The following is a 25,818-nucleotide window of genomic DNA, read 5'->3' on the forward strand; positions in this document are numbered from 1 at the left end:
TAAAATATGTTGCATTCATTGTGTGTCTCACTTGGAAGTGTCCTTATTCCACACTTGTCTCAAGACATCCTCGTTTCACAAAAGTGAAAATCACAAACATAAAAAGACCTTGACGTTCTTCAGTGTAACTTGACACAGGCCCGTTTCAACCTTAATGTTGTTACTTTAATATGTGGTGTCGTGCAGAGACCCATGCAAGCCGGAAGGAGGCTGTCTTGTTCAGTGATTTGGCCCAGGAGGAGTTGTATTTTCCTGGGTGACTGTGTTGGTGCCTCTGTCTGGTCTGGAACCAGAAACCCCCAGACACCACAACACACTTTTCCTTCAGGGCACAAAGCCTCCACACACCACTAGAAACCTGGCTCCAATAATGCTTCATAAATATCAACTCTAAGGCAGAATGTTTTTATTTGACCATGTGGTGTTTATTCTCTGACTGAGCGCTCCTATCTGCTAGCCCTGTTGGAGGCAGACAAAGATACATGGATGAAAGAGTTTGTATGGACAGCCCCATTGGTGGTAAGAGTATAGAAGTAAAGTTAGAAGTGGAGAGAGTCAGAAGTGGCTGAGCTGGCCTCCCTATCTCAATGAGAACAACCTCAGAAACATCCTGGGCTAACTGGCAAGTTTTTGAGTCGCCGGACACTTTGTTTACAGTAACATGAACTGCTGTCATTACACCACAGACACTAAAGTACACAGCGACAAAAATAGGAAGACTGGGCTTTTAGTCCAGATGTTTCACTGCTGGAACCAGGGTCTGGATGGGACTTGAAGGGTTAGTGTAGCTATATCAAATGAGACGGGTTGAGCTCAGTGGTGGAGCTTTCAATAGCAGATCAAAAGGTTGGGGGTTCAAATCCCCCATGTGTGTTAGTTTGGATAAAAGCATCTGTTAAATGTATCAAATAGGAATTCAGAGTTCAATGTAACACTTATAAAAGGTAGACAGACATCATTGCATCATTGTTTGTGATTTATAAAAAATTGTTGTGTTGTTATAATGAAGTTAATGTCTGTGGAGAGGAGACTTAAACAACCAACAGTTTACTCATGGCTGCTATCTATAGCCCAAGCATCTGTCAGCTCTAGGCTATTCTGAACACAATCATCAATCTGTCGGTATACTCTTACACAGGGATTAAATAACATAGATTACAAGGTCAGAGGTCAGATTTACGCAAATCCATAGTCTTAGGTAACACACATACCCTGTGGTTCCTAAACTGTCAGTCTGTACACTGGGTTTCTCTCTGACCTGCTGGAAGACAAGAAAAAAAGCTAGATGAAAGAGAGCGAGTGAGAGACAGCAGAAGAGATGTCTTCAGCAGATCATTAGGGGAGTTTGAGAGAAAGAGAGAGAGAGCACAGTGTGTCTGCTACAGTGTTGTAGTGATTCATAAGTTGACTGCAGATGAGCACCCAATGCAATGCAGCCAGACAGATGTTGACCACATTGGAGGTGGAGAATAACAGATAAATGCATCCAGATGTGTTGAGAGAACAGAGAGGCGGAGGAAAACGCTCAGAAGAACACATGAAAAGACCAAAGACATTTTGAGACTGGCTAAATGTTTTTATTTCAAATCTTGAGTGAGGAAAGAGGTGTTATTTCAAATGAATTTCTTTGCCAGTCTGAATAGTGAAGAGGCCATGCAAGCCAACATCTCAACATACCACCAAAATAGATTTACGCATCATGGCCTAGACATTGTATAGATTGTACACTATATTTTGTCAGACGGTGTAACACGTAATGTAATGACTTTGAATTTAGATTGCACAGTCAAAGTGAAAATGAGAATTGAGAAAAATGCTGACAGAATCTCACTGAAAACCACCTTATAGGAGTCATCAGACAGACGTGTAGTTCCCAAGTGGAAAAAGAGTATACTTAAATCTAATCTGAATGTGTTAAATGAGAGCTTAATTTATTTTCATCACATTTAACTTTTTCTAAATAATTGGATGGGTTCTTAAAATGTACTCATTTTGTGTATCCACATAGTGACAACTTTAATATTGGTAAGCAAGTTTGTACTTATACTTTGTAAGTATACTTTAGGTGGAAAAAGAGTTTGCCTGGGTGATCACATTGCTGATTCCCTGCTACCCTGCGTCAGAGCTGTCCAGGCCCAGAGCCAGGTTCTGGTGGTTTCACATGTTTATTCTTCCTGGCCGACAGGAATATGAGATTTCCTCTGTGTGAACCACAGAGAACCAGTCCTGCCTCACGTCTCCCTGCATCGCCCACTGTGACCCCTAGCCACTCAGAGAACATGTGTTACACACAGGCCCACACACACGCTACACACACATAATTAAACACACACACACATACAAACACTCACCCACACACAAACACATGCATACCACAAACACACAGCCGTAGACAAACACACTCACACACAGGTTTGTTTTACCATCCTTGTGAGGACCCATTCACTCCCATTATGAATCGTGTTATCTCTAACCCCTCTAACCTCAACCCTTAATGTAATTCTAACCCCCTAGAAATAACACTTAAAGTTGTGGGTAGCAAGAAAATGTCACAATATTTTCTTAGTTTACTATCCTTGTGGGGTCTGTTTATGAACGCACACACACAGTTAAGATATCTGTCTTGTTGTTGTAGAAAAACCATTGACTGTTTTGCGGATTGAAGAAATACATCATGTAAGCAACCACAGCAATGCTTAGCGGTATAATCCTTATATGGCACAGCAATATCCTAGGAAGGCTCAACCAAAATACAAAAATTCCTCTCTGGAATGAGACTCGCTCTTATTGAACAACAATATTATGTTGGTGCCCCTGTCCTGTAGGAGCCTTGATTTCCATCTCTATCTGTAATGTAATCTCAGGGGCCTCCAATACAATACCCAGGGACTCAGTCTGGCCTAGGGGAGGCAGAACTACAGCCAGACAACATCCAACAGGCCCTCCAGCGTTTACACTGAGCTCAGACTCAGGACAAAATAAATGATTACTGCATCTTTTACTGCCTCTAAGAATGCAGACTATTGATATTGTTGAAAATAACTTGTGTGGAACTGGGTGAATTGGGTTTGTGGAAAGATATAAACATTACACATGTTATTCATTTAGCAGACACTTTCATCCAAAGCGATATGAAAACATAGAATTTAGAAAGTACAGCAGCAGATGAAGGATCAGAAGTGCATGGTTCTATTTCAAAGTCTTATGAGTGGTCTAAATTTACTAACCACATCACAAAGTAATGTATCTCACCTCTCAGCTACTGGCCAAGTGAACACAAATAGCTAATAGTATTTTAGGTGTCTAGGATAAGTGTAGAAAGATAATGACTGTGTTTCATGTTTCAGGCCTGGTTTCTAGGCATAGCAAGCGAGAATATTGAATGAGAAATCATTGCACCTTAGATCACTTTTGAGGAGATGAACCATTTGGAGGAAAACGCCCAAGACATAGAGCACCACCTGCTGGTGACAACATAGCAACACGGAATAACACCGGGACTTCAATCTCTAGTCCTGTTAGACTGTCTGTCTTTTCTGTGCGTGTATTTATCTTTCTGTTTGTATGTGTATCTGTATATTTGTGAATTATCTTAGTGTCTATGTCTCTGAAGCTATTAACAGGTTAGTTGTCCGCGTACAAATCATCTACTGACATGTATAGTCATACAAAACTGGATTAGGGCATTGCTCAGTCATCCGCGTGCATTCCACTGTCCCACAATGTCTTGTTTAAAGATAATTTGGTTTTGTAAGAACTCGTACAGTCAAGCGAAATAATCGAATTAATTACTTGCTTTGTAATTAATGAATCAATATATCAGGGAATGATGCAGTGCGAATGTAATGATTGGACGTGATAATTACATGCCTATACGATAGCCAGATACCGCATATTTAGATTTGTATTGTCAAAGCATTCTATTTAATGATTGTTGTCAGGATGTGAAGACAATTTCTGCAAATATAACAAAAATGCTTCCGAAATTATTTATCATCCCTAGTTTTAACTGAAGCATTTTATTTTTTATTTTTTTACACTTTCAACACATTAGTAGCGTATGCCGCTAGTTCAGGCCTTTGAAAAGTTTGCTCATAACAGTTAATTATTTTCCAGTTGAAGAATAACCATTAGCAAATACCGAAGTTCCCCACTATAATCCTAAATCAGTCATAGATATTTACGCATTGCCAACATAGCATAGCCTATATGTCCATACTGCCTTATTAATTTGTTCTACACATCAGCAGCCCTGCTTGAGCTCAGAGGCGACAACGAGTTCAAAGTTACATTGGAGTTTTCAAACCTTCTCTTTTATTTGCAATGTTCATGAGCATCGCTGCTCTCATTGGCTGTAGAAACGCTATTTCAAATGATATCTAACTTGTGCGTCTCTTCATATCCGTTGGCTCCCCCAATTACACCATCGACCCCGGTGATGTTGGAGCTCAGCTGGAAGAGTGTAATTGTATTGCTAAGAATGCCCGTTTCTTTGGCAACTAGGGATAGACCAGGCGGAGGATACAAGGGGCGGTTCTACCTACGCAATTCTACGCTTGGTGTGTCATCTCGGATGCTATTTTGAGTCATGGAGGTATTCCCTTCCAACTAAAACATGTCTGACTGAGTTCAGTGTATGGGGTGACAAATAGCCTAGAGATCGCGGCCATGAACTCTGGATGGGTGGAATAGTAACTCGATTAGAAGTTTAGAACTCCGATGTACTCTCATAAGACTCCGGAGCACAATGCATGAAAACACTTTAGTGCAACAAGTGCGTGACATATCTATGACTCATCTTTCATTCCAAGCTATTGGAAGGCTATTTTTACAGAGCTGGGATACGAATATGTGATTCTCATCCAGTTTCATTGAACTGAAAGTTGGTACAGTTTACAAAGTTTACATACATTTTTCGCCCCTTCATGAATCTAAAGTTAATTGTTATCAGTAGGCCTACGACCAAATCAAAAATGTCTTCTTTCTGTAGGCTACCGAAGAACGATACCGACCTCTGAATCTGATAGATGACTGGTAGCCTACTTTGATCATTGCAACCAAACTGGGCCATGCGCAGAAAAATAGCCTACGGACTATATAATTTGCATAAGCATTAACATGTTGCTGGTCTACTGCTTGACATTTAGCTTCTCAGTCCGTGAACCACAGTTACATGTTTTATTGGGAACCATCCAATGTAAAAAACAAGCAAAAACAAAGTTTGACTAAACACAAATACCATGTCATGATTGATAAGAAAACCAATAATGTAAATAAACAAGAATAGTTCAAAAACACATTACATAAAATACATTACATGGGCTACTTCACGCCCAATATTTGTGATATCAGTTTTTTTGTTGCTTATTTCATTGTGTTAAATGGAAGGTACACTCAACACCCTTAAAACAAACAATCCAGAAAATAAGAATGTTTCTGTATATTTCCATATTTTTTATAGAACCAATCATTATTGGATTATTATTAGTATCATGTTAGTGTGTTCACATAATTAGCATACTTAAAAAGATAATACAATAATTTATCTGAAGTAAACCAAATATATATATATATTTTTTTTACAGGGTATTTGAATAAAACAATTTGAGTGAGGTGTAGTGCATGTACCTAAAACACTTTCATATAATAAGCTCATTTGCCCTTAAACTGTAGAAAGGGAATGAAAAAAGAGAAAAGGTATTAGCTTCAGAGTCCTAATCCATAATCCCCCTCTATGCTCCCTCCCCATCCTCCAATTCCCTCTGCATATTCTGGACTGCCATGCTCTGCTCTGTGTTCAAGGCTGTTGGAGAAATGCCTTTTGGATCTGATTGGTTGTCCCCTTCTGTCACTGTAATGGCGTTCAGCCTATGAGAAAGAAGCAGAAAAGAGGTTTTGGTCCATGAGGAGATTATGTGGGGAAGCGGGCTAGAGACCCAAGCTCTATTTCTCCCAACTGTACCAGGGGAGTGGGGAAAGAGAGCTAATCTACTCAGGAATAGATCAGGCAGGTGGCTTCTCTCAGGGGGGGATGTAGCTAAGGGCAGTTGGGTAACCTGCTCATGGAACCAAACTACTTTGGCTTTAAGTTGTTGTGAGGGTGCTTGAGCCTGTGGATGACAAACAACCCTTGAATGCAATGTCAATACTCTTAACCTGATTTGATCCACTAATTCTGACTGATGACCTTTTAAACGTAAATTAAATCAGTTTGTATTTTTTAATTCACACTATAAGAAGAGGAAATGCTCAGAAACACTTGTCTCATACATTAGTGGAAGTTACAACATTTACAACCTTATTATTCCATCTTTACTGTGTGTCTTCATGGAAACAATACTAGCGTAATATTTATATGGAACATTATATTGAAACTTAAAGACGCATGAACATAAATCAAAAAATGGTGTATAATGTACATTACATTTACATTTAGTCATTTAGCAGACGCTCTTAACCAGAGCGACTTACAGTAAGTACAGGGACATTCTCCCCGAGGCAAGTAGGGTGAAGTGCCTTGCCCAAGGACACAACGTCATTTAGCACGGCAAGAATCGAACCGGCAACCTTCTTATAATAGCCCAATTCCCTAACCGTTCAGCCATCTGACCCCCTAGATGTATAGTACTGTATTAAAGAGGGACATTTATTTGACTTCTGTTGAAAGATACATGGATTTCTTCTAATGTTTTTCAATGTGGGCCCATAGTATGATCCATAATTCTGTGGTATAAGTTAACCGTTGTGGGGTAAAATGGCATGCCTGGTATCATCCACACAGACGACACACATGCTCACCTGTTGTATGCTGTAGGGTTAGTGTTGTTGCTGTGACAAGGGCCAGTTCCCTCGGTCAGGCTGGGCCTTCTGTCAGACTGGGTTCGTCTGGCAGTCTGTGACCCGCGGGTGGGCATCCGGCCCCTGGAAGATTCCTCCCAGGGTCTTGGGAGGGTGGAGGTGTCGGAAGAGGTCTGTCTATTCTGACTGAACACTGAGCGGGCATCATAGAAAGATATGGAGCTGTTCTCTTCACAGCTGGTGTCCCTTGCCCATGTCAAGACCCTGGGAGAGGTTGGGCGTGAGGTTTGGGATGAAGAGGTGGGCTGGTTTTTGTAGGCTGGGGGGCTGGGTATTCTGTAGTGCACAGAAGGACAGGAGGGTGGTAGGCGGACTCTGGACACAGGTGGGGTGGTGGGCGGCAGAGTGCTGTAGTAGGCCTCCGCCTCACAGTAGTCATCACTCCCCTGTCTCATCCCAGCTCTGAGAGGAGAGGGCCCTCTGAGGCCTTGCTCTGCTGCTCTCACTGGGGACTCTGCGGCATTGCGCAGGTGGATGATCTTGCGGGCCTGTCTGTAAAGGCTAGCAGCCTGCTCTTTCTCAGGATCCTGCTCTTCGTCGGCCAGCAGTTCTGAACCCTGGAACCCCGCCACAGCGTCCTGCCTGACAGGGCGAGCAGGTGACATGCTGAGGGAGCTGCGCCTTACAGTGCTGCGGTTAGGAAGCACTGTCACATTCTGCATGGAGGCCCTCAGCCGCTGGGACGCACTGCTCCGTTGGCGTGCTGTGTGCCCAGCCTTCCTCTCTTCCTCCGGCCCCTCATCCTCCCCGGTGTTCTCCTCTGTGCTCTGGAAGGAGTTGTCCATCAGAACCTCCAGGGGAGGAGGGGGGAGGCTGTCCATGTCCACATCCTCTCTGGCCTCCACAGGCCAGCTGTTGTTATTATCATTGTTGACGTGGCTCTGCTCCCCCATGCCTATGTTGGGTAAGAAAGGAGTCCCACTCTTCCTTGGTCCCCGGATGTTTGGAGGTATATTGGCCAGGCTTTGGCCGGGTCGGCCGTCCACCCCATTGCTAAAGGTGTTTATCAATCTTCTGACTGAGTTGCGGCCTGGGGGATGGGGTACTAAGGCTGGTAACTGGTTTGATGATTGGTTTCCCTTAAGGTTGCCTTTCAGTGCATGTCTGACCGCCGACCCTGAGGAATGACTTCTCAGCCCCGACCTGTACAGAGCATAGTTGGCCCCTCCTTCTGCTCTGTCTGCCATCTTCTTCATGCGCTGATCCAAGTCTCTCTGGCTCTTTTGCAGCTCTAGGAGGGCGTGTACACATTCTGTGGACCGTAAGCGTTGCAGTCTAGCCGGCCTGGCGGAGGGGGCAGCAGTGAGGGGGCGCCTGGGCAGCTGGTTGTGACCTTGCTGTGGGGGCGAAGGGAGGAAAGGCTGACTGGGATCTGGTGGGGAAGAATTTGACCTTTTCCTTCCTGACCTCTCAACCTCATCTTCCTCCTCCTCTTCATCCTCATCATCGTCATCTTCCTCCTCCTCCTCACATTCGTTAGTGGGACATTGGGGTTTGGTGCGGGTGTTTCCCCCAGACCCAGAGCTCCCCCGGTGGTGCCGGTGTCGGTCCGAGCCCGGCAGAGACTCGTTCTCTCCTCCTATGCCACTGTCCTCACTGTGAAGGGCAGAGTCCTCCGGGCTGGACTTCCTCCTGGCTGCCGCCTCCACACGTGCAAGCACCTGTGTCAGCCGTCCCTCTGCTGCCCGCTTGGCCTGTAGCCTCTCCCCCAGAAGCTTGGAGAGAGAGTCAAAGTACTCCACTGCCTCTTCCAGAGCAGTGTCTCCCAGGCCTTGTACTGAGCTCCCCACCAGCCTCATCTTCTCTGTGGAGTGCTGGAGCATCTGCTGCAGGAGGTCTGGAGGTGGGTCAAATGGGTTAGCTGTGGGCTTAGTGGGCACAGGAGGTAAGGCCCTCTTCCCAGAAGGCCAGGCCATGTGGTCACCGTGCTCTGTCAGCATCTGCTCTCCCTCATCCGCCATCTCCTCCAGGGCCTGGTTGACCTCCTCAAAGCGCATCACAATGGCTGTCATCATGGGCTGCAGGGAGAGTTGTGTCTGGGTGGCCTGGTCCAGCAGTCCTAGCAGTGTCTCATATTTGGAGATATTGGGGTTCAAGTAAGCATAGGCCGCCTGGTGGGCTTTCACCATATGTACAGGTAGGTCCACCTTGGTGTGTACATTGGAGGACTTCCTCTCCTTTTCTCTTCGTCTGCCCTGTTTGGGGCCCTTGATTTTTCTTTTCTTTTCGACCTTTTTCATCTGCATCCCCATTGCTAAAGGCTCCGGCTGTATGTCCCTCCCCTCTGACTTCAAGTTGACCTCTATTTCAGTGTTGCCCCTTGAAGTGGATACGATGGCTGTGCCAGGGGCTACATCAGGTGCTTCAGCTGGCATCGGGGGCTCCTCCTTAGCTGGTAATGGAAGGTTGTTTGCTCCCTCATTGGTCCCCAAGTGTCTTTCTTCCTCCCCAGGCTTCAGGTGGAGGTGGTCCTCTGTAGCAGAGGGGAGAGCCTTGTGAGGGCCTGCCACCCCTGTAAACAGCTGACCCTTCGATGGGGAACAGCCCATTGTTTAGTTAAGAAGCTGTGGAATGCAAAATAGTTTCCCTTCTGTAGGGATCTAAATGAGGCAAACAAAAGAAAATATTAGCTTAATAAGTAAGAGAAGTTGTTTTCCTCCATCCAACAAGTCTTTCCTGTTTGCTTGTGTCGAGGAAGTTTTAAGCCGCAAGTTGTCAATGATGTAAAAACTTCAGTCTCAGTTAAGTCTCTTAATTAGTGTCCTCTCCAATCGATCCAAATGTCAGTTTTCATGTTTGTGTCTTTTTTCTCCAGGGTTTCTTGAAAACACAGTTTGGTCCAGGCTTCTGAAACAGCGTAGCGTCTTACCTGTGATACAGACCTTGCGAGACTGAGGAGCTGAAAGGATAAAGGAGGATTTGAGGTTCCTTCTCCTCTCTCACTGAGCTTGCACAGATGGTCACATTAAGCATAACACACAAGCACACACACACACAAACAAACACATAAGACTTTAAGCTCTTTGAGGTAATCAGGGGCCCAGTTTGTCAGGTGTCTTTTTTAGCCTCTTCCGTGGCATGTCTCAGGAAAGTTTATAGTCAACAACAGGGTTGAAACTTGAGCTGAAGCTACATCTTCTCACACATTTTTTGTGGAGTCGGTCAAAGATTTGGTTTTGTCAAGCAGACCTTATTTGACTAACCCTAACCTTAATCCTTGTTGTACTTCATAGTGACTTGTGTTTCATAGTAACTAGTAACGTTTACATTTAGTCATTTAGCAGACGCTCTTATCCAGAGCGACTTACAGTAAGTACAGGGACATTCTCCCCGAGGCAAGTAGGGTGAAGTGCCTTGCCCAAGGACACATGTCATTTGGCACAGCCAGGATTCGAACCAACAACCTTCTGATTAATAGCCAGACTCCATAACCGATCAGCCATCTGACCCCCCCCTACGTTCTATGGTGAACTGAGCGGGGTGGCCCCAGGGCTAATGCACACAGTCTTAAGACAGTGACAAACCACCCCTTAATCCAAACCACCCTCTGACAGGTGCACATACTGTTGTTTGAACTGGAAATCACTGTCCCTGGAACAGATGGAGCTTTGCTTGGCAGACTGGCATTTGATCCAGTGACGCATTTCCATACAATCATTGAAACGCTTAGCCGTTTTGAAAACGTGATATGTATTGGCTTGTAAAAGATTGCCATATGGCTGCCATGTACATTTAAGGTGAGGTATGTTTTGGAAATAAAACCTAATATACTCACATTAAGATTGACAGTCAGTGTGTTGTGAGGACATGCATCTTTAGCACCTCTCGCTATGTTTAGTACAGTAATCACTGTGGTTGGCACTTATGTTATCAGCAGCACTCACCACACCACATCAACTCTTCTGAAAACCTACTGTAGCTTTAGATGAGCTTGGGTCAACTTCCCAGATGTGTCCCAAAACAATGTTCTTTAGTTACAGGTTAAGTTAAAGATTAACCAGCTAAATTTGGTGGAGGAGGATATTTTAACACAGATCTGTTGTCTTAAGCTTATGGCTGTTATTCTGTGTTTCATAATGGCTGGATTTGATGGGTTGCTGACCCAGATCCAGAGATTTCCACTATCAAATGTTTCTGTTATTTTGTCAAAAGAAGTGTGCAAAAATGATTTTAATGGTACCTTGTCAGCTATACATAATGAAATAGCTTATTCTATGTGTTGAAGAATATTATGAATATTTTCATAATGAAGTGTAATGTGACATTATTAGTACTTCATAGATCCACAATCTATATTTTAAGGAAACATCAAAGGTCCCCTATAGTAAAAAATAAATGATTTGTATATGTTTTCGCAGGATGTTGTTGCTAGATAGTGGGAAGGTGCCCCCACCTGGTGGTAAAGTTGAGAAGAATACTGGCTTATAGATTCATTTAATGTGGCAACAAATAAGCCTAATGAAAAACAACAACAAATGACTTCATAATAATAAACAAAGTAAAGAACTTTCATTGATGTGCTGGTAAGTATTGGGGCCACCGAGACAAAATGGTGATAAATCTTGCATAGGGCGCCAAATGTGCTAGGACCGCAACTGGCCACGTGTATCCGGCTGGTACGTGTACTCTTACCCAATCAGTTTCTAACACACCCTGTCTTCTACTAAACCTCTAGCTTCTTGTGGTTTCTCTATGCAAGCAGTTTCTAACACATCCTGTGCAACAATTTGTAATACATCCTGTCTAAATACACATTCTATTTAGTAAGTGTTTCCATTCTTTATTTCTCCAAGGTTCATTCAAATGAAGGCTTTCTAAGGATCCTTCGACACAACCAATTTCTTTAGCCTTTAGTTACATGGCAAGAGTAAAAATACATACATTGTCTTTTTTATGACAGTGTTAAGTTTTGAGGAGTGTTACTTTTATTTGTTGAATGTTTATAGGTCCACTCTCACGAGATAGACCCAATATAACCTGGCGTTAAATTACCACCTGCTGTTGGTATAAAGGGGAAAGGCTTTACTTGGGTAGAACAAACCAGTGAAGCAAGATATTGGTGGTAGCCAATGTCATCATCCTTGTACAGAAGCCATGATGAAGCTCTTAGAGGTGTGACCTCAGCGTTATGCAGAAGAACCAAAAAGACCAGGAAGACCAGACTCTCTTTTTTCAGTTTACATGAAAGAAAAGATATTTGAATACACCCATTGTTAAGTTAGTGAGGAAGAGGGAGAGTGAAAGACAAGTGTGGTGCTTGTGCTATGAAACTCGAACTCTCTACATGTACAAGGAACCAAGCCGTTATCTTTACAGCAACAATTCCCAGTGGTAAGTAAGAAAGATGGTTTATTTTATTAAATGTTCAGCACACAATACTTAATACAGAATAGCTTGTCTCAAAGGGGGTTCAGCTTTTTAAATATTAAATAGACCCATCTGCAACCGACGCAAGCAAGCACACACTACAATTTCCCCAGAAATTGTACCCTCTAGTTTTTGTTACATTTTTTTACATTTTGTTTAGATAAGGGGAAGGGGGGGGCTCCCTCCACCTCCACATCCACCACCCGATGCCACTGTAGAGCATAATGACACCACGAATCAGAATCAGAATTGGTTTTATTCGCCATGAAGGTTTCCACAGACAAGGAATTTGCTTTGGCAGGAAGGTGCAAACATTAAACATATAGGAGGGAGTCAGTTGGCTGAGCGGTGAGGAAGTCGGGCTAGTAATCCGAAGGTTGCCAGTTCGATTCCTGGTCATGCCAACTGACGTTGTGTCCTTGGGCAAGGCACTTCACCCTACTTGCCTCGGGGGAATGTCCCTGTACTTACTGTAAGTCGCTCTGGATAAGAGCGTCTGCTAAATGACTAAATGTAATGTAAATGTAGGAATCAAACATTTTAATATGAGAACTAACTATACTAAGGGTACATAACTAGCAATACTAAGTGGAATTAGATTCAAATAAACTATACAATAAAATATAAAATAAAGGACGTTTATCATCATTATTATTTTGTATTATTATTAAGAGGTCCCTGATTGGTCGAGGCCCTGGGCTTAAGCCCAGGTAAGCCCGTGCATTAAGGCGCCCATGTATGCATGCTTGTAGTTGAAATGTAACCATTTTAATTAGATGCAAAAAAATATGCTCAAATGCTCAAGATTGACATACTATAATACTTACATTTTAAATGCTGGGATACTATATGTTTTCTGGGTTTTTTGGGTAGACCTAAGCTTAAGGTAACTGTGGATTGAATATCATTTGTTCCATGTTTTGTTCCAATTCAAAAGTGTAATTATTTGATATAGTAACTGATGTACTCCCCTTTGTTTACTTTTATTCTGCATCCAGGACCATTTCTGGTGTGATGACAAAGATTTCGGTTATACATGTATCTTTTTGGACAACAGATTGACAAGACAACAATGTCAACCACACTATCCACCAGAACCTTTTATCCAATGAGCATAGTTGTTGTAGGTCTTGTGTGCTCAGTGTTAGCATTTTTCATTTACTTTGACCCTGGACATTCTGAATGTGCATCCAGACAGCTTTCCTTGCACCAGGACAATGGTTTTTTGTATACTGAGGAGAAAGGCAAACCCCTTGTGCTTCTGTGGTTCTGGCCACTTGGACGAACATTTGACTTTAATGACTGTAAAAAATACTTCAACATTGATAGTTGTGAGTTGACAGCCGACAGATCCCTGTACAGTAAAGCTGATGGGGTCATTGTGTTTCACAGAGATATTAGTTGGGACTTGAAAAACCTTCCCCCATCTCCACGCCCCCCTTTTCAGAAATGGATCTGGTTTCACGTTGAATCACCAACAAACACAAATAAAATTCCAGGCTTGGAAAACCTGTTCAACCTGACATTGAGCTACAGACGAGATGCTGACATCACTGTGCGAAATGAGTTACTGCTTGTGAAATCAAAGTCACAAAGTGATTTTAAGATACCTGAGAAAAATCAACTTGTTTGCTGGATTGTGACTAACAACGATCCGAGGACTGGCACAGGTACAAGAGCAAGATACTACCAGGAGCTCATCAAACATATAAAGGTGAATGTTTATGGTGCTGCTTTCACAGGGGTTCATTTGGGGTATGAAGACTACTACTCAACCATTGCTAGCTGCAAATTTTATCTGGCATTTGAGAACTCACTTCACAAAGACTACATCACAGAGAAGGTGAATGGACCTCTGCTAGTAGGTACTGTTCCAGTAGTACTAGGCCCATCCAGACAGAACTACGAGGAGTTTATTCCTGCTGATTCATTCATACATGTTAATGACTTTCCTGATGTGAAAGGTCTCGCTGACTTCCTTATCCAGTTAGATAAAAATGATGAGATGTACATGCGTTACTTCCTATGGAGGAGTTACCTCAGTGCAAAAGCTCACCTCCTAACTCCCCATGATGAGTTCATCCAACCCATTTGTTTAGCCTGTGATTATATGCTAAGAGACAAACACAAGTTAACAGAGTACAGTGTTGTTCATGACCTGTATGAGTGGTACTTTCAATGACTGAATAATTACTGTTATACAATTGACAAATTAGTTTGGGATAACATACTTTTCACAAAATAACACAGTTTTTGCTGTTCCACTAGTACAGATTTAAATTAATTTGAATTTTATGAAATTTACGTTTATGATATGTCATTAATTCTAATTAAATGTTGAATATGACATGTATTAAACATGAATAACAAAAATCATTTTCATGTATGTTTTTTATGGGTTATTAACTTCCAGAAATGACCTCTTAATGCATATTAGCAGTTTATCTAGATCCAAAGACGAGCTGCATGTGATCCAATTTCTTATGTCAAGTTAATATATTATTAGGGTAGGGTTGTGAGTAGCCTAGATAGGCTGGTAAAATCTGGTAATTGATCTATGTGACCTATTATGTTCCATAATGATAAATGATATGAGATGAAAGAACTCTGTACAGAAGTTCTTAGCTTTTTTGTATATTCCTATATATCAGAATTAATATCACTTATAAACTGGCATGTGGTCTAAACTAAACTTTAATGAAACTATAATTTGTCCTTTTTGTTCTCTGTAAGACAAGTCACATGATTCACCTTGTACTTTCATTTACTGAGTGAGGATATTTAGATTAAATTAGATTCAACTTTATTGTCATTACACAAGTACAGGTACAAGGCAACGAAATGTAGTTTAGGTCTAATCAGAAGTGCAATAGCAGTAAGTGCAGGATAGAATAGTAGAATAGTAGGATATAATAGTAGTCTAGAATAGTAGGCTACAATATCAGTTCCAACGAAATCATTGTAGGTTGTCCCGTGTCTGTATAAAGTTTTGGTTTATGATGTTCTCATAAAGCCATGTTTCTAGACGCTCCCACAATGCCCTACGCAAGCGTCAACGCCCGGTTTCATTGAAAATGTATTGGAAGCCGACGCCGACGCGCCGCCCTCTCCGCTGTAGTGGATAGGCTACCTACTTGTCAAACTGGTATTTAAATAACCCAAATACCAGTTTGACCAGTAGGTAGGCCAACGCCCTTACTGCTTTTTGTAGACTTTCCAAATGTGTAGGCCTGCTTAAAAGTAATTTGTTCTCTTTATCCAGCGCTTGGAATGGCTAAAATAAGATACGTGCAGCATCCAATTGCCGAGTGAAGCAGGTATGTTGAGCTAACCTATTTTACTCTAGCCTACCGTTCATTACATTTCTAAGCCAAACCTTGCTCATCCTATTTCTTCCATTGACTCAATATTGGGTGTGACTTATGTCTGGAAAAATGTATACGATTTTTTTGAACATTAAGTTTAAATATGATTAACTTTTTTTTTAACCGGAAGGGCATAGCAAACACAAACGTGGCGGAGCCGCATATTGATTTCACTGTCCACGCAAATGAAGTAAGGATCGCAGCACGTTGACAGGAACTACACTCAACTAATTTGTGTGAGTTGTTACGTTTAATTTATCATCGTATTCTTCATGTTTATCTTAACCACAGACCCTGCTTTATTGATTGAAAGTACCGTAGGCTATGTTTAGAGAAATACCAATACAATGGCAAAGGACAATAACGTTGAAGTTAAAAAGAGTACACCGATATTTTCTGCTGCTAATTTACAACCCCATTTGACACATACCTCGAAGGCAGTTAATATGAGTGTACACGGGTAACGCTCATTAGAGCAGTAAGCCTAATGATTGTTGCATTTGTGAAAAGGGGTGTTTGGTGCAAGGTGTTTGGTAGTTTCTTCAAATATGAAGATTATTTCTCAACCATAGCAAGCTGCAAATTCTACCTTTCCGTTGAGAACTCAGTCCACAAAGACTACATCACAGAGAAGGTGAATGGACCACTAGCAGCAGGAACAGTACCTGTTGTATTGGGTCCCCCCAGACAGAACTATGAGAACTTTATACCAGGGGATTCCTTCATCCATGTAAATGACTTTCCTGATGCAAAAGCTTTGGCTGACTTCCTCCTGCAGTTCATAGGAATGATGAGGCCTATTTGCATATTTCAGTTGGCATCAGTATTTCTCTGCTAGGCCTCACGTGATTGTACAGAACCAATAATTCATCCAGGCCATCTGCTTTGGTTGTTACCACATGGGACAACACCAAGTTCATACGGATGTTCACAATCTTTACAAGTGGTATTTTGGTTAAACTTTCACTTGCATCCCTTTGGGTTCAGTTGATAGACTCACCATCTGTCAGTTTATTGCCTTAACTGCCTTATTTTAAAGTCTATAAAATAAAAGTCATTAAAACTGTAAAACATTGTGAAAAACATCGTTAACATGTTTATGACAATGTGACATGACAAGGTACACTACACAGAAGCTGAAACACTGAACTTTCATGGACATTGTCGTGTTATCTCACAGGCCAGTGTAGCGGGAGTCAGGTGTCTGAGCGGTTAGGGAATCGGGCTATTAATCAGAAGGTTGCCAGTTCGATTCCCGGCTGTGCAAAATGACGATCTGTCCTTGGGCAAGGCACTTCACCCTACTTGCCTCGGGGGAATGTCCCTGTACTTACTGTAAGTCGCTCTGGATAAGAGCGTCTGTTAAATGACTAAATGTAGCGGGGTTTTACCATCTTCCAAAACATCCTCCATAAAAATCAACATTTGTTGATCGAAAGTAGGTCATGCTTAGAGAAACACCAATACAATGCAAAAGATAATAATGTTGAAGTTAAAGAGAGTACACTAAGTTCCAAACATTCTCCAACTAATTTACAACCCCATTTCACCCATAATTTGAAGGCAGTTATTGTGAGGGTACAAGCGTAATATTCATTCGAGCAAGCCTAATGATGTTGCATTTGATAAAAGGTGGTGGGGTGGGGGTAAGAGCAAAACAGCAAGTGTTTCATAAGTTCAGAGAAAGGGTGTATATTCAGAGCAATGGACATGGTTCAGTTGTCATGAATAACCTTAACCTGAATAACCTTAACCATGTAAAAAAAGCATTTAAATAACTTTTTTGTTTGGATGCTTCATATACAGTATATGTAACGGGGGTGCAACAGACGTGGTCTTGCTCCGTCAGAAGGCCTTATAGACCATTTGTTCGTCCCTGCCTGGTCTCGAACACGCCACCTCTGACTGCCAAGCGCAACCACTACCAGCTACTCCAAAGAAAAGCTAGCTATTCGTTGACGCGGGAGGCCTGTTACCCGAGGAGTGAGTTTCACCGATTCACACCGGTTACATATACAACACATGTATTAATGTGAATGCATCTGTCAAAAGTGATAACAATTTTATTTTTCATCTTTATTGTCAGGAAACGAAAATTATTATTTTCTTTTTGCAGGACTCAAAATGCTGACTATTTCCACCTCTGGAATTTCACGCATTATATTTGGGTTATTATTTATTGGAGGGTTTATAACTTTGTTTTCCATGTACTACAAGACTTCTACAACTTTACCTTGCCATCGCCTGCCAACTCACTCAGTTAAGAACAGAACTTACTCATTGGCTTATAAACCATTTAAGAAGCCGATCATGCTGCTTTGGTTCTGGCCTGAAAATTATAGATTTGATTTTAAGGACTGCAGGACATTCTTCAACATTGACGGTTGTCACCTTACAGACGATAGGACCCTGTACAGTGAAGCTGATGCAATTCTCATCTATCATCGAGCCATAAAACACAATGCATCAAATCTACCTGCCTCACCGAGGCCCTATTTTCAAAAGTGGATTTGGTTTCATATGGAATCACCAACAAACACACAGAAAGTTTTAGGTATCGAGAAGCTTTTCAATGAGACTTTAAACTATCGTCGGGATGCAGACATTCCTGTTCGTTGGCGGTTGACTAGGAAGACCAAAGACAATGACTTTGTGCTACCCAGAAAAGAGAGAATGGTCTGCTGGATTGTGAGTAACAATGACCCCCGCACTGGGACAGAGGCGAGGTATAACTACTACAGGGAACTTGACAAACATATTAAGGTGGATGTCTTTGGCAAGGTGTTTGGTACTTTCTTAAAATATGAAGAATATTTCTCAACCATAGCAAGCTGCAAATTCTACCTTTCATTTGAGAACTCCATCCACAACGACTACATCACAGAGAAGCTGAATGGACCACTAGCAGCAGGAACAGTACCTGTTGTATTGGGTCCCCCCAGACAGAACTATGAGAGCTTTATACCAGGGGATTCCTTCATCCATGTAAATGACTTTCCTGATGCAAAAGCTTTGGCTGACTTCCTTTTGCAGTTGAATAGGAATGATGAGGCCTATTTGCGCTATTTCAGTTGGCGTCAGTATTTCTCTGCTAGGCCTCACCTGATTGTACAGAACCAAGAATTCATCCAGGCTATTTGCTATGGCTGTGCCCATGTGGCAGACCACAGGGAGTATAGGGTTGTTCATGATCTTTACAAGTGGTATTTTGGTTAAATTGTCACTTGCATCCCTAGTATGGGTCAGTTGACAGACTCACTATCTGTCAGTTTGACAGACTATATAACTTCAGAAGACTTTTGTCATTAAAACTGTAAAACATTGGGGCACGTGCCCCAGTATAAATCTGCTCTGCCCCAGTAAAATCTATAGTTTGAGTTTTAACAATTTACTTTATTACTCAGTGCATTAATTGGGTGTGCTTTGCCTTCGGCAAGGGCACAACCTTTGTTCTCTCACATATATATTATTATTATTCTTGCCCCTGTAGTGAGGTCCGCAAGACCACACGGAGCCAACATCTTGCCACACCTGAAGAGTGATTCAATCACATCAGACAAACATAATCAGCCCTTGTGACACCCTCAGTATGCTGATTACCCACCAAACGCCGATGCAAAGGAACCATAGAATTGGGGGGGGACCTCCCCAATCTACCTAATCAGCCCTCCTGCTAGCTTGCAAGCTTCAAAGGGCCTGATTTAGACAACACGTCTCCAGCGACCATTTGCTATCCGTTTCGGCGGCGATTTGAACAAAGAACATACCTTGATCAGAACTTTTGAGGAATGTTCTTGAGACTTCACCTTTACCACAAGAGTACAAGGTGGAGAATTATGAGAGGGATATTTGTGTTATGTTTGTTACTTTGTTTTAATGTTGTGTTCACTGAAATCTTGATTCTAGTAACAACTCTTTCTTCCTGAAAGATAACCACGTCATTCTTGGTATCTACACGAAGCTATCATAATAAAACAATCATTCAACTATATTTTGTAACTGTACCAAGATGTCCAGAACAATATTTGAACCATCGAATGAACCAGCCAGAGATCAGATCACACCTTTGGTAGGTGTGAAGGAAGGAGGGGGGAGTTGAGAACCCAGCTTCCCCCAATCCACATCTGACCCCAGACGGGTCCTCTCTCGAACTGTATAAAGCCCTAAGATGACCATCAATCTCGGACTCCAGCGAAACCGACCATGGCATGAACGCCATCAGGATTGGCGTTCCAAAGGACGTCGCCAAGCTTCTCCTGAGATTCAACTTCATAGTGAACGCGTCACTATCTGGACGTTTCAACAGAAGAACCAAAAACGCAATTCCAAATGCGACTTCACTGAGATCCCGCAGACTCAGTCACATGACCCAGCGCAGCCGCGCTTTGACTTCAGATTCTTCAAATGGACCTTTGGCGCAAACCGCCCTCAACATCATTGATCAACCCCTGATCAAACGTAACTATGGCTAACGCTCTTTCCTCCTCGACATGGCATTGGCGTGAGCTCTGTTTATGATTTGTAAGGATGTAATCATTGACTGTACAATTTCTGTCTTTCTTTAAGTTAGACCATTTCATTCTGTTCATTGAAACCAATCTCTCATATCAAACCCATAATCCAACTTGTTCATAAGATCTGTTTACCTTACTTGAATAAATTCATTGTAAAGATATTTTGACGTGCGTGTTCACTGATGTTACGATTGGCTCTACACTTAGAACGAATTCATTCCTAAAGATGAGACTGATTATTACATATTAAACATAGGATTCCCTAATGTCCTAAACCAATATTAGGGTGGTGCCCCAAACTTGATGATAAATTAAGTATTTCTATCTTTAAACGAGCAAACCCCGCTACACCCCCCTAAAACTCAGTCAATATTTGGCCTACATAGACAACGTAGGTGTCAAAAGTTTCGTCTTGGTAGCGATTGAGTTGCTTCTATTGGGATTTACGTTCCGTTGCATGGTTTAGGCTCAAGTTAAGTTTTTGTGGCGAAAAGTGAAGCTAACGGTGGCTAATTTGCTAGCCACAGTCACTGACGTTACTAACGTCACTACGTCACTAACGTCACGAAAACACGCGTGACTACCTGTAGCAGATCATTCGTTTTGCATCATTATTCTACTGCCGGTAACGTTGTAGAATAATCTTCAAAGGGGGTTCTTTTATAATGAATTAATGCAATATGAGTAGGCTAAATGCATGAAAAAATCACGAGAAGGGAAAAACTTAAAAGGACGTTTAAGTCATAGAGATTAGGTCAATTTTTACACTGCCAAATTTATTCGTTTTGATTCAGCTATGAGGCTCTTGCAGGGGAAATGAGAAGACATCTATTTCACTCGTATTTTGAGTTGTAAATGAGCAGCAAAAAAAAATGCTTTTAAATCTATGTAATCTTTATAAATAATAAGTATGCATTTTTATATAAAATATACAGAAATATCAGTTGTAAAAATGTCATAAAAAAATTGACCCCTGTGCAACCGACGCAAGCAAGCACACCCTACAACAGAAATTGTACCCTCTCTAGTTTAGATTTATAATCCAGGGGGGTTCTTTAGCCTAGTAGTGCATTATGCGCAGCAAGAAAAAAAGGGATATGAATAGGGGCCTGTGCCCCAGTAGAGTTGTATGTCTATCAATGCCTCTGGTCTTGTCACTGAGAATTGTTTGTTTTGCATTGTAATGTATCCTATATCGTATGAATCATCAGTCTAAACATCAACACAAGATCTTTTTAATGCCTACAGAAAAATAAAGCCAGCAACCCCACAAATTAATGAGTGCAAATTTATTTGTTTAGAAGACTTATTTTCTATTTAAATATTGATTTTGAGGATAAGATAATGACAATACAACTGTTAGTGTCTTTGTGAATATACTGTATGTTAAGTGAAATAAGTCAGATGCTCACTGTCATTCATACAATGCTCTACTGTTGTAAAATATAAAGCAATAATAAAATAGTTATATTTAGTTCATGGGATTAAAAATGCCATAGTGAATTCTTAGGCCATATGCTTTATATTTACAGTACATGTAACTTTTAAAAGTAAAAAACAGTTAATAAATAAACTATTAAATGATAACCTTAACATTACATTTCCAGGAATTTTGTTAGCTATATATTAGCCCCAGTCGTTTTCATTAATGTACGGTAATTGCATTACACATAATATTATCAAACAGATTTTGATCATGCTAAACACAGTTAAAAACATAAATAAATACAACTGGTATGTTTCACACAGGTTTAACGCTTTTAAAGCACTTTCAACTGGCCGCTCATTTTGCCGGGGAGTGGTTTCAACGATGACGGAATTGGGAGCTCATGTAAGCTTTCTGGGAACTGTTCAGGGCGAAGTTGTTTTAAAACCGTTTGCATAGCAATGAGGGACAGTGGGGCAGGATTCTTCCCAAGAAGAAATTTGAGTTTGTCCTCACCAAGGACCCTGGACCAGCAAACGGCATCCCTTTCAAGTGCACCCTTCATTTTGAAACGAATCTCGGGCATGAACATTAACATATTGTCCAGACACAGCTTTTTTGCTCCGATATTCACCTTGGAATCCCAGAGCTGTTCCAGTATAACATCAAGTGGCGTCATGCCGTTGTGGTCCTGAGCCTGGGGCGATGCGCCGTTACCTAATAAAAGAATTACTGCCTCCGAACGCAGTAGCTCACAGGCCAGATGTAGTGGGGTTTTACCATCCTCCATATGAAAACATCCGCCTCGGTTCATGTAAGAATGCAGACTAGGAAGTCGATGCGCTTCTTGTAATATGAGACCCAGAATGTCCCGTCTGTCGTATCTGACAGCCATCGCCAAATGGGGCGCCGAGGACGGACAACAACAAAAGCGCTCGCCGGGCATTGCCAGCGCTTCGTCAGTATAATGGCTGAGCAAGTATTGAGCATACGCTTGATGGTCGTGCACAATAGCATACAGCAATGCCTCTGATGGTGTGTATGTTCTCTGGCTTGCATCCTCCTCCCAGTAAAAGGTCTCCATTGTCCGCATGTCCTCTAACATCCATACGGGCTTCAGGTCCCGTACCGCCTGGTAGAACAGAAACGATAAGAATTTTCGTTGCTTGCATTTCTCATCAGAATGTAGTCTACCGGAGTTGGTCGCTGGGCACGACATTATAAAAATCCAGAGGCTATTCGATCACAATGCCATAGATCGTGTGTCATTCAGACACACCCGGATGGCTCAATGTCTTTATCGTGTACTAATAATGCCTTTCACCAACTCTAAAACAGGCTACATGCTATTATATTTCGACGTGCTAAACTAACACATGCACACATAGATAGGCTACTCTGGCCTGTCCACATTGCCCGATCTCCCACTGCAGTACTGTGCTAATACGCAAGCGCTCAGAGAGATACATTTAACCTGTTGGGTTCCGAACAGTATTTGATAGTGTAGCCTTAACAAACCATTTAAAATGATGTGGCCTAGATGTTGCCAAGAAGCAGGAGATTCCTCACTGGCTCAGGGACAGCAAGATTTCTCAATTAAAGAGTTCATAATGACGTCACAAATGCATGACGTGCACGTAACCTAAGGTTTCCCAATAAAGAAACATATTTAGAAAAAGGTTGAACCATGTTACTTTGGGAGTTGTGAAAATGACTCCATGTTAATTAGTTGACAATCAGTTTCTATGCAGCCTAACTGTTGCTACAGTTATGACTATTAAGTTATGTAGTAGGCCCTAAGTAATCCTAATATGAAATAATATGAAAACTGCTTCATTATGACAAGGTGGACTACAAACGGACAGCTTGTGTCTTGTTTCCACGTTGACCTTCACATTCTAGAAACCGAGAATGATTGATTAAAATCCCACGTAAAAAAAAACAGATCAAACCAAACAGATGAAAAATAGCTACATTGGTCCGTGTACGGTCCGTGAACGTGAGTTTACATTTACATTTAGTAGACACTCTTATCCAGAGCGACTTACAGTAAATACAGGAACATTCCCCCAAGGCAAGTGAAGCTGGCTGAGCGGTTAGGGAATCGGGCTAGTAATCAGAAGGTTGCCGGTTTGATTCTAGGCTGTGCAAAATGACAATGTGTCCTTGGGCAAGGCACTTCACCCTACTTGCCTCGGGGGAATGTCCCTGTACTTACTGTAAGTTGCTCTGGATAAGAGCATCCACTAAATGTAAATGTAATGTAAAGATGCTGTAGTCATGTTTTTCCATTTGTATTAGTAACATTATAAGATCACAGCAATTATCATTTTTATTGCCCTGTTAGTGTGGTGGTGTTGCTGTAAATGGTTAGCTAACTGATAGTGCTTATAGATTCAACACCCCCATGAACTTCTTTCACATTATAAGATTAGATTAAACTTAGTCATTGAACAGTACAAGTACAGTACAACAAAATGCAATTAGCATTAAACCAGAATTGCAAATAATATTTACAAGTATGTCACACTTGTAATATGTATATTACAAGTGAATATATATGTATATTACAAGTGATAGCCAAATGAAGACAAAGGTTGCATGAGCAACCGGGATGCGGAGATAGCCGTCGTCAGGTCACCGAGGTAGACATGCGTATGTAACAACTGTAAAAATATATACATGATGGGAATTCTAAATGTGCAGAGGAAAATTTTATGTGCAAGGAGCATGTGCAACTAAAATGCAGGGATAGCAGCAGTGAGGTTCTAATGCACCGATGATCATATGCACCCTGCTCAGACACAGCTTGTGCATGCCAGCAGGCGCTTGACCTCCTCCCTGTAGTCTATGACTATCACTGCCAGAGTGTTTCATGCATTAACATTTCCCCCCACTCATCTACACACCATACTCCACACATGTAAGGTTAAGCTCTATCATGCAAAGAAGAAGCCATATGTGAACATGATCCAGAAACACTGCCATCTTCTCTGGGCTAAAGCTAATTTAAAATGGATATATATATAATATTTTAGGAAACCATGCATGTTGCGTCCTCTGGACTTAAGAGGAGAGGGACCAACTGGCTTGTTATCAGCGCTCAGTTCAAAAGCCTGCATTTCTGCATTAGGGCCTATACGATGGTCAGCTTGCACATCTGGAAAGGCACCATAAATGCTGAAAGTTATATACAGGTTTTATAGCAACATTTGCTTGCATCCAGGCAAAAAGAAATTCAGGGAAGACCTTGCATATTTCAGGAAGACAATGTTAAACCACATCCTGCATCTGTTACAACAGCATGGCTTCGTAGTAGAAGAGTCCAGGTGCCAAACTGGCCTGCCTGCAGTCCAGAACTTTCACCAGTTGAAAACATTTGGTGGATCATGAAACAAAATATGACAAAGAAACCCCAGGACCGTTGAGCAGCAGGAATCCTGTATCAGACACAAAAGGGACAACATTCCTCTCCCACAACTCCAGCAACTGGTCTCCTCAGTTCCCAGACAGATACAGACTGTTATTGAAAGAAGAGGGAATGATACACAGTGGTGAACATGGCCTTGTCCTAACCTTTTTGAGATGTGTTGCTGCCATCAAATTCATAATCACCGTATATTTCCCATAAAATGTTAAATTTCATCAGTTTAAACATTTTATATGTTTTCTATAGTGAATAACATTTGGGTTTTTGAGATTTGCCATCATTGTATTCTGTGTTTTATTTAGGGAAACTTCTACTTTGAAAGAACAGGATGTGCTGACTATACATTTGGCCAATGACAGGCTTTTCACGTTTAGCTCCACCCACGTGAGAAAAATCGAAATATCAAGTCGTTTTACGGTTTATGTGTAAAAGACGAGATAACAAGATAACAAGTCAACATTAGTTTTTCCCTTTTTTGCAAAAAATGGATTCACAAAATGTGTTCTTATTCCTGCTTGTCCCGTTTTGATGGGATAATGAATTAAACGTACACAGACCGGGGGTCCTACATTGATCACTAAAATTCGATTATCTACAAATTGGTTACTTTTCCTTGGGGTCTATTGTAGTTGGCCTACCTACATGATATAACCAGGTTTCTTCCAACTGTCGGCGAGATTTTCAATTTAAATGCCCACAACCATGCATAGACCACCATCTGTGAATAAGGAGCCGAGGGTGCAACGCAGCTGTTGTATTTCCGGTGTTGCACCGAAAGCTGTGAACCAACAGAAACGATGACCGCATGATTATTCGCGGTAGTAACATGTTTATCTGAAAGTAAAAAATAAAATAAAT

General features: G+C 41.6%; 4 protein-coding genes across 6 annotated transcripts; 2 read left to right on the forward strand and 2 right to left on the reverse strand.

The window, feature by feature from the left end:
• Positions 1-5,732: 5,732 nt before the first annotated feature.
• pcare2 (photoreceptor cilium actin regulator 2) lies at positions 5,733-9,407 on the reverse strand. Its single transcript, XM_067241680.1, has 2 exons — positions 6,799-9,407; positions 5,733-5,868 (listed from the first exon to the last, which is right to left on the reverse strand). Exons 1-2 carry the CDS (start codon positions 9,405-9,407, stop codon positions 5,733-5,735), a joined length of 2,745 nt encoding a protein of 914 aa, XP_067097781.1.
• Positions 9,408-12,107: 2,700 nt separating this feature from the next.
• On the forward strand, positions 12,108-14,741 carry LOC136947184 (4-galactosyl-N-acetylglucosaminide 3-alpha-L-fucosyltransferase 9-like). The gene is made up of 2 exons (XM_067241072.1): positions 12,108-12,189; positions 13,224-14,741. The coding sequence occupies exon 2, from the start codon at positions 13,262-13,264 to the stop codon at positions 14,405-14,407; it is 1,146 nt and encodes a 381-aa protein (XP_067097173.1). The 5' UTR covers positions 12,108-12,189; positions 13,224-13,261; the 3' UTR covers positions 14,408-14,741.
• A 612-nt stretch (positions 14,742-15,353) lies between these two features.
• LOC136947185 (4-galactosyl-N-acetylglucosaminide 3-alpha-L-fucosyltransferase 9-like) lies at positions 15,354-18,998 on the forward strand. 3 transcript variants are annotated; one of them, XM_067241074.1, is made up of 5 exons: positions 15,354-15,370; positions 15,488-15,546; positions 15,721-15,826; positions 17,397-17,573; positions 17,707-18,998. In XM_067241074.1, exon 5 carries the CDS (start codon positions 17,715-17,717, stop codon positions 18,804-18,806), a length of 1,092 nt encoding a protein of 363 aa, XP_067097175.1. In that variant the 5' UTR covers positions 15,354-15,370; positions 15,488-15,546; positions 15,721-15,826; positions 17,397-17,573; positions 17,707-17,714; the 3' UTR covers positions 18,807-18,998. The 3 variants fall into 3 exon arrangements, with proteins under 3 accessions (XP_067097175.1, XP_067097174.1, XP_067097176.1); XM_067241073.1 differs by lacking the exon at positions 15,354-15,370 and having other exon boundaries at positions 15,425-15,546; XM_067241075.1 differs by lacking the exon at positions 15,354-15,370 and having other exon boundaries at positions 15,455-15,542.
• A 2,137-nt stretch (positions 18,999-21,135) lies between these two features.
• zgc:112001 (uncharacterized protein LOC550384 homolog) lies at positions 21,136-22,950 on the reverse strand. Its single transcript, XM_067241076.1, has one exon. It carries the CDS (start codon positions 22,747-22,749, stop codon positions 21,865-21,867), a length of 885 nt encoding a protein of 294 aa, XP_067097177.1. The 5' UTR covers positions 22,750-22,950; the 3' UTR covers positions 21,136-21,864.
• Positions 22,951-25,818: the final 2,868 nt, after the last annotated feature.

This window comes from Osmerus mordax, chromosome 8 (genome assembly GCF_038355195.1).
Source record: "Osmerus mordax isolate fOsmMor3 chromosome 8, fOsmMor3.pri, whole genome shotgun sequence".
Classification (NCBI taxonomy): domain Eukaryota; kingdom Metazoa; phylum Chordata; class Actinopteri; order Osmeriformes; family Osmeridae; genus Osmerus; species Osmerus mordax.

Coding starts and splice junctions, on each gene's coding strand:
- pcare2 (XM_067241680.1), bottom strand. CDS start 9,407: ATGGGCTGTTCCCCATCGAAGGGTCAGCTGTTTACAGGGGTGGCAGGC. Junction 5,869..6,798: donor AACCCTACAGCATACAACAG/GTGAGCATGTGT, acceptor TCTTTCTCATAG/GCTGAACGCCATTACAGTGA.
- LOC136947184 (XM_067241072.1), top strand. CDS start 13,262: ATGTATCTTTTTGGACAACAGATTGACAAGACAACAATGTCAACCACA.
- LOC136947185 (XM_067241074.1), top strand. CDS start 17,715: ATGCTGACTATTTCCACCTCTGGAATTTCACGCATTATATTTGGGTTA.
- zgc:112001 (XM_067241076.1), bottom strand. CDS start 22,749: ATGTCGTGCCCAGCGACCAACTCCGGTAGACTACATTCTGATGAGAAA.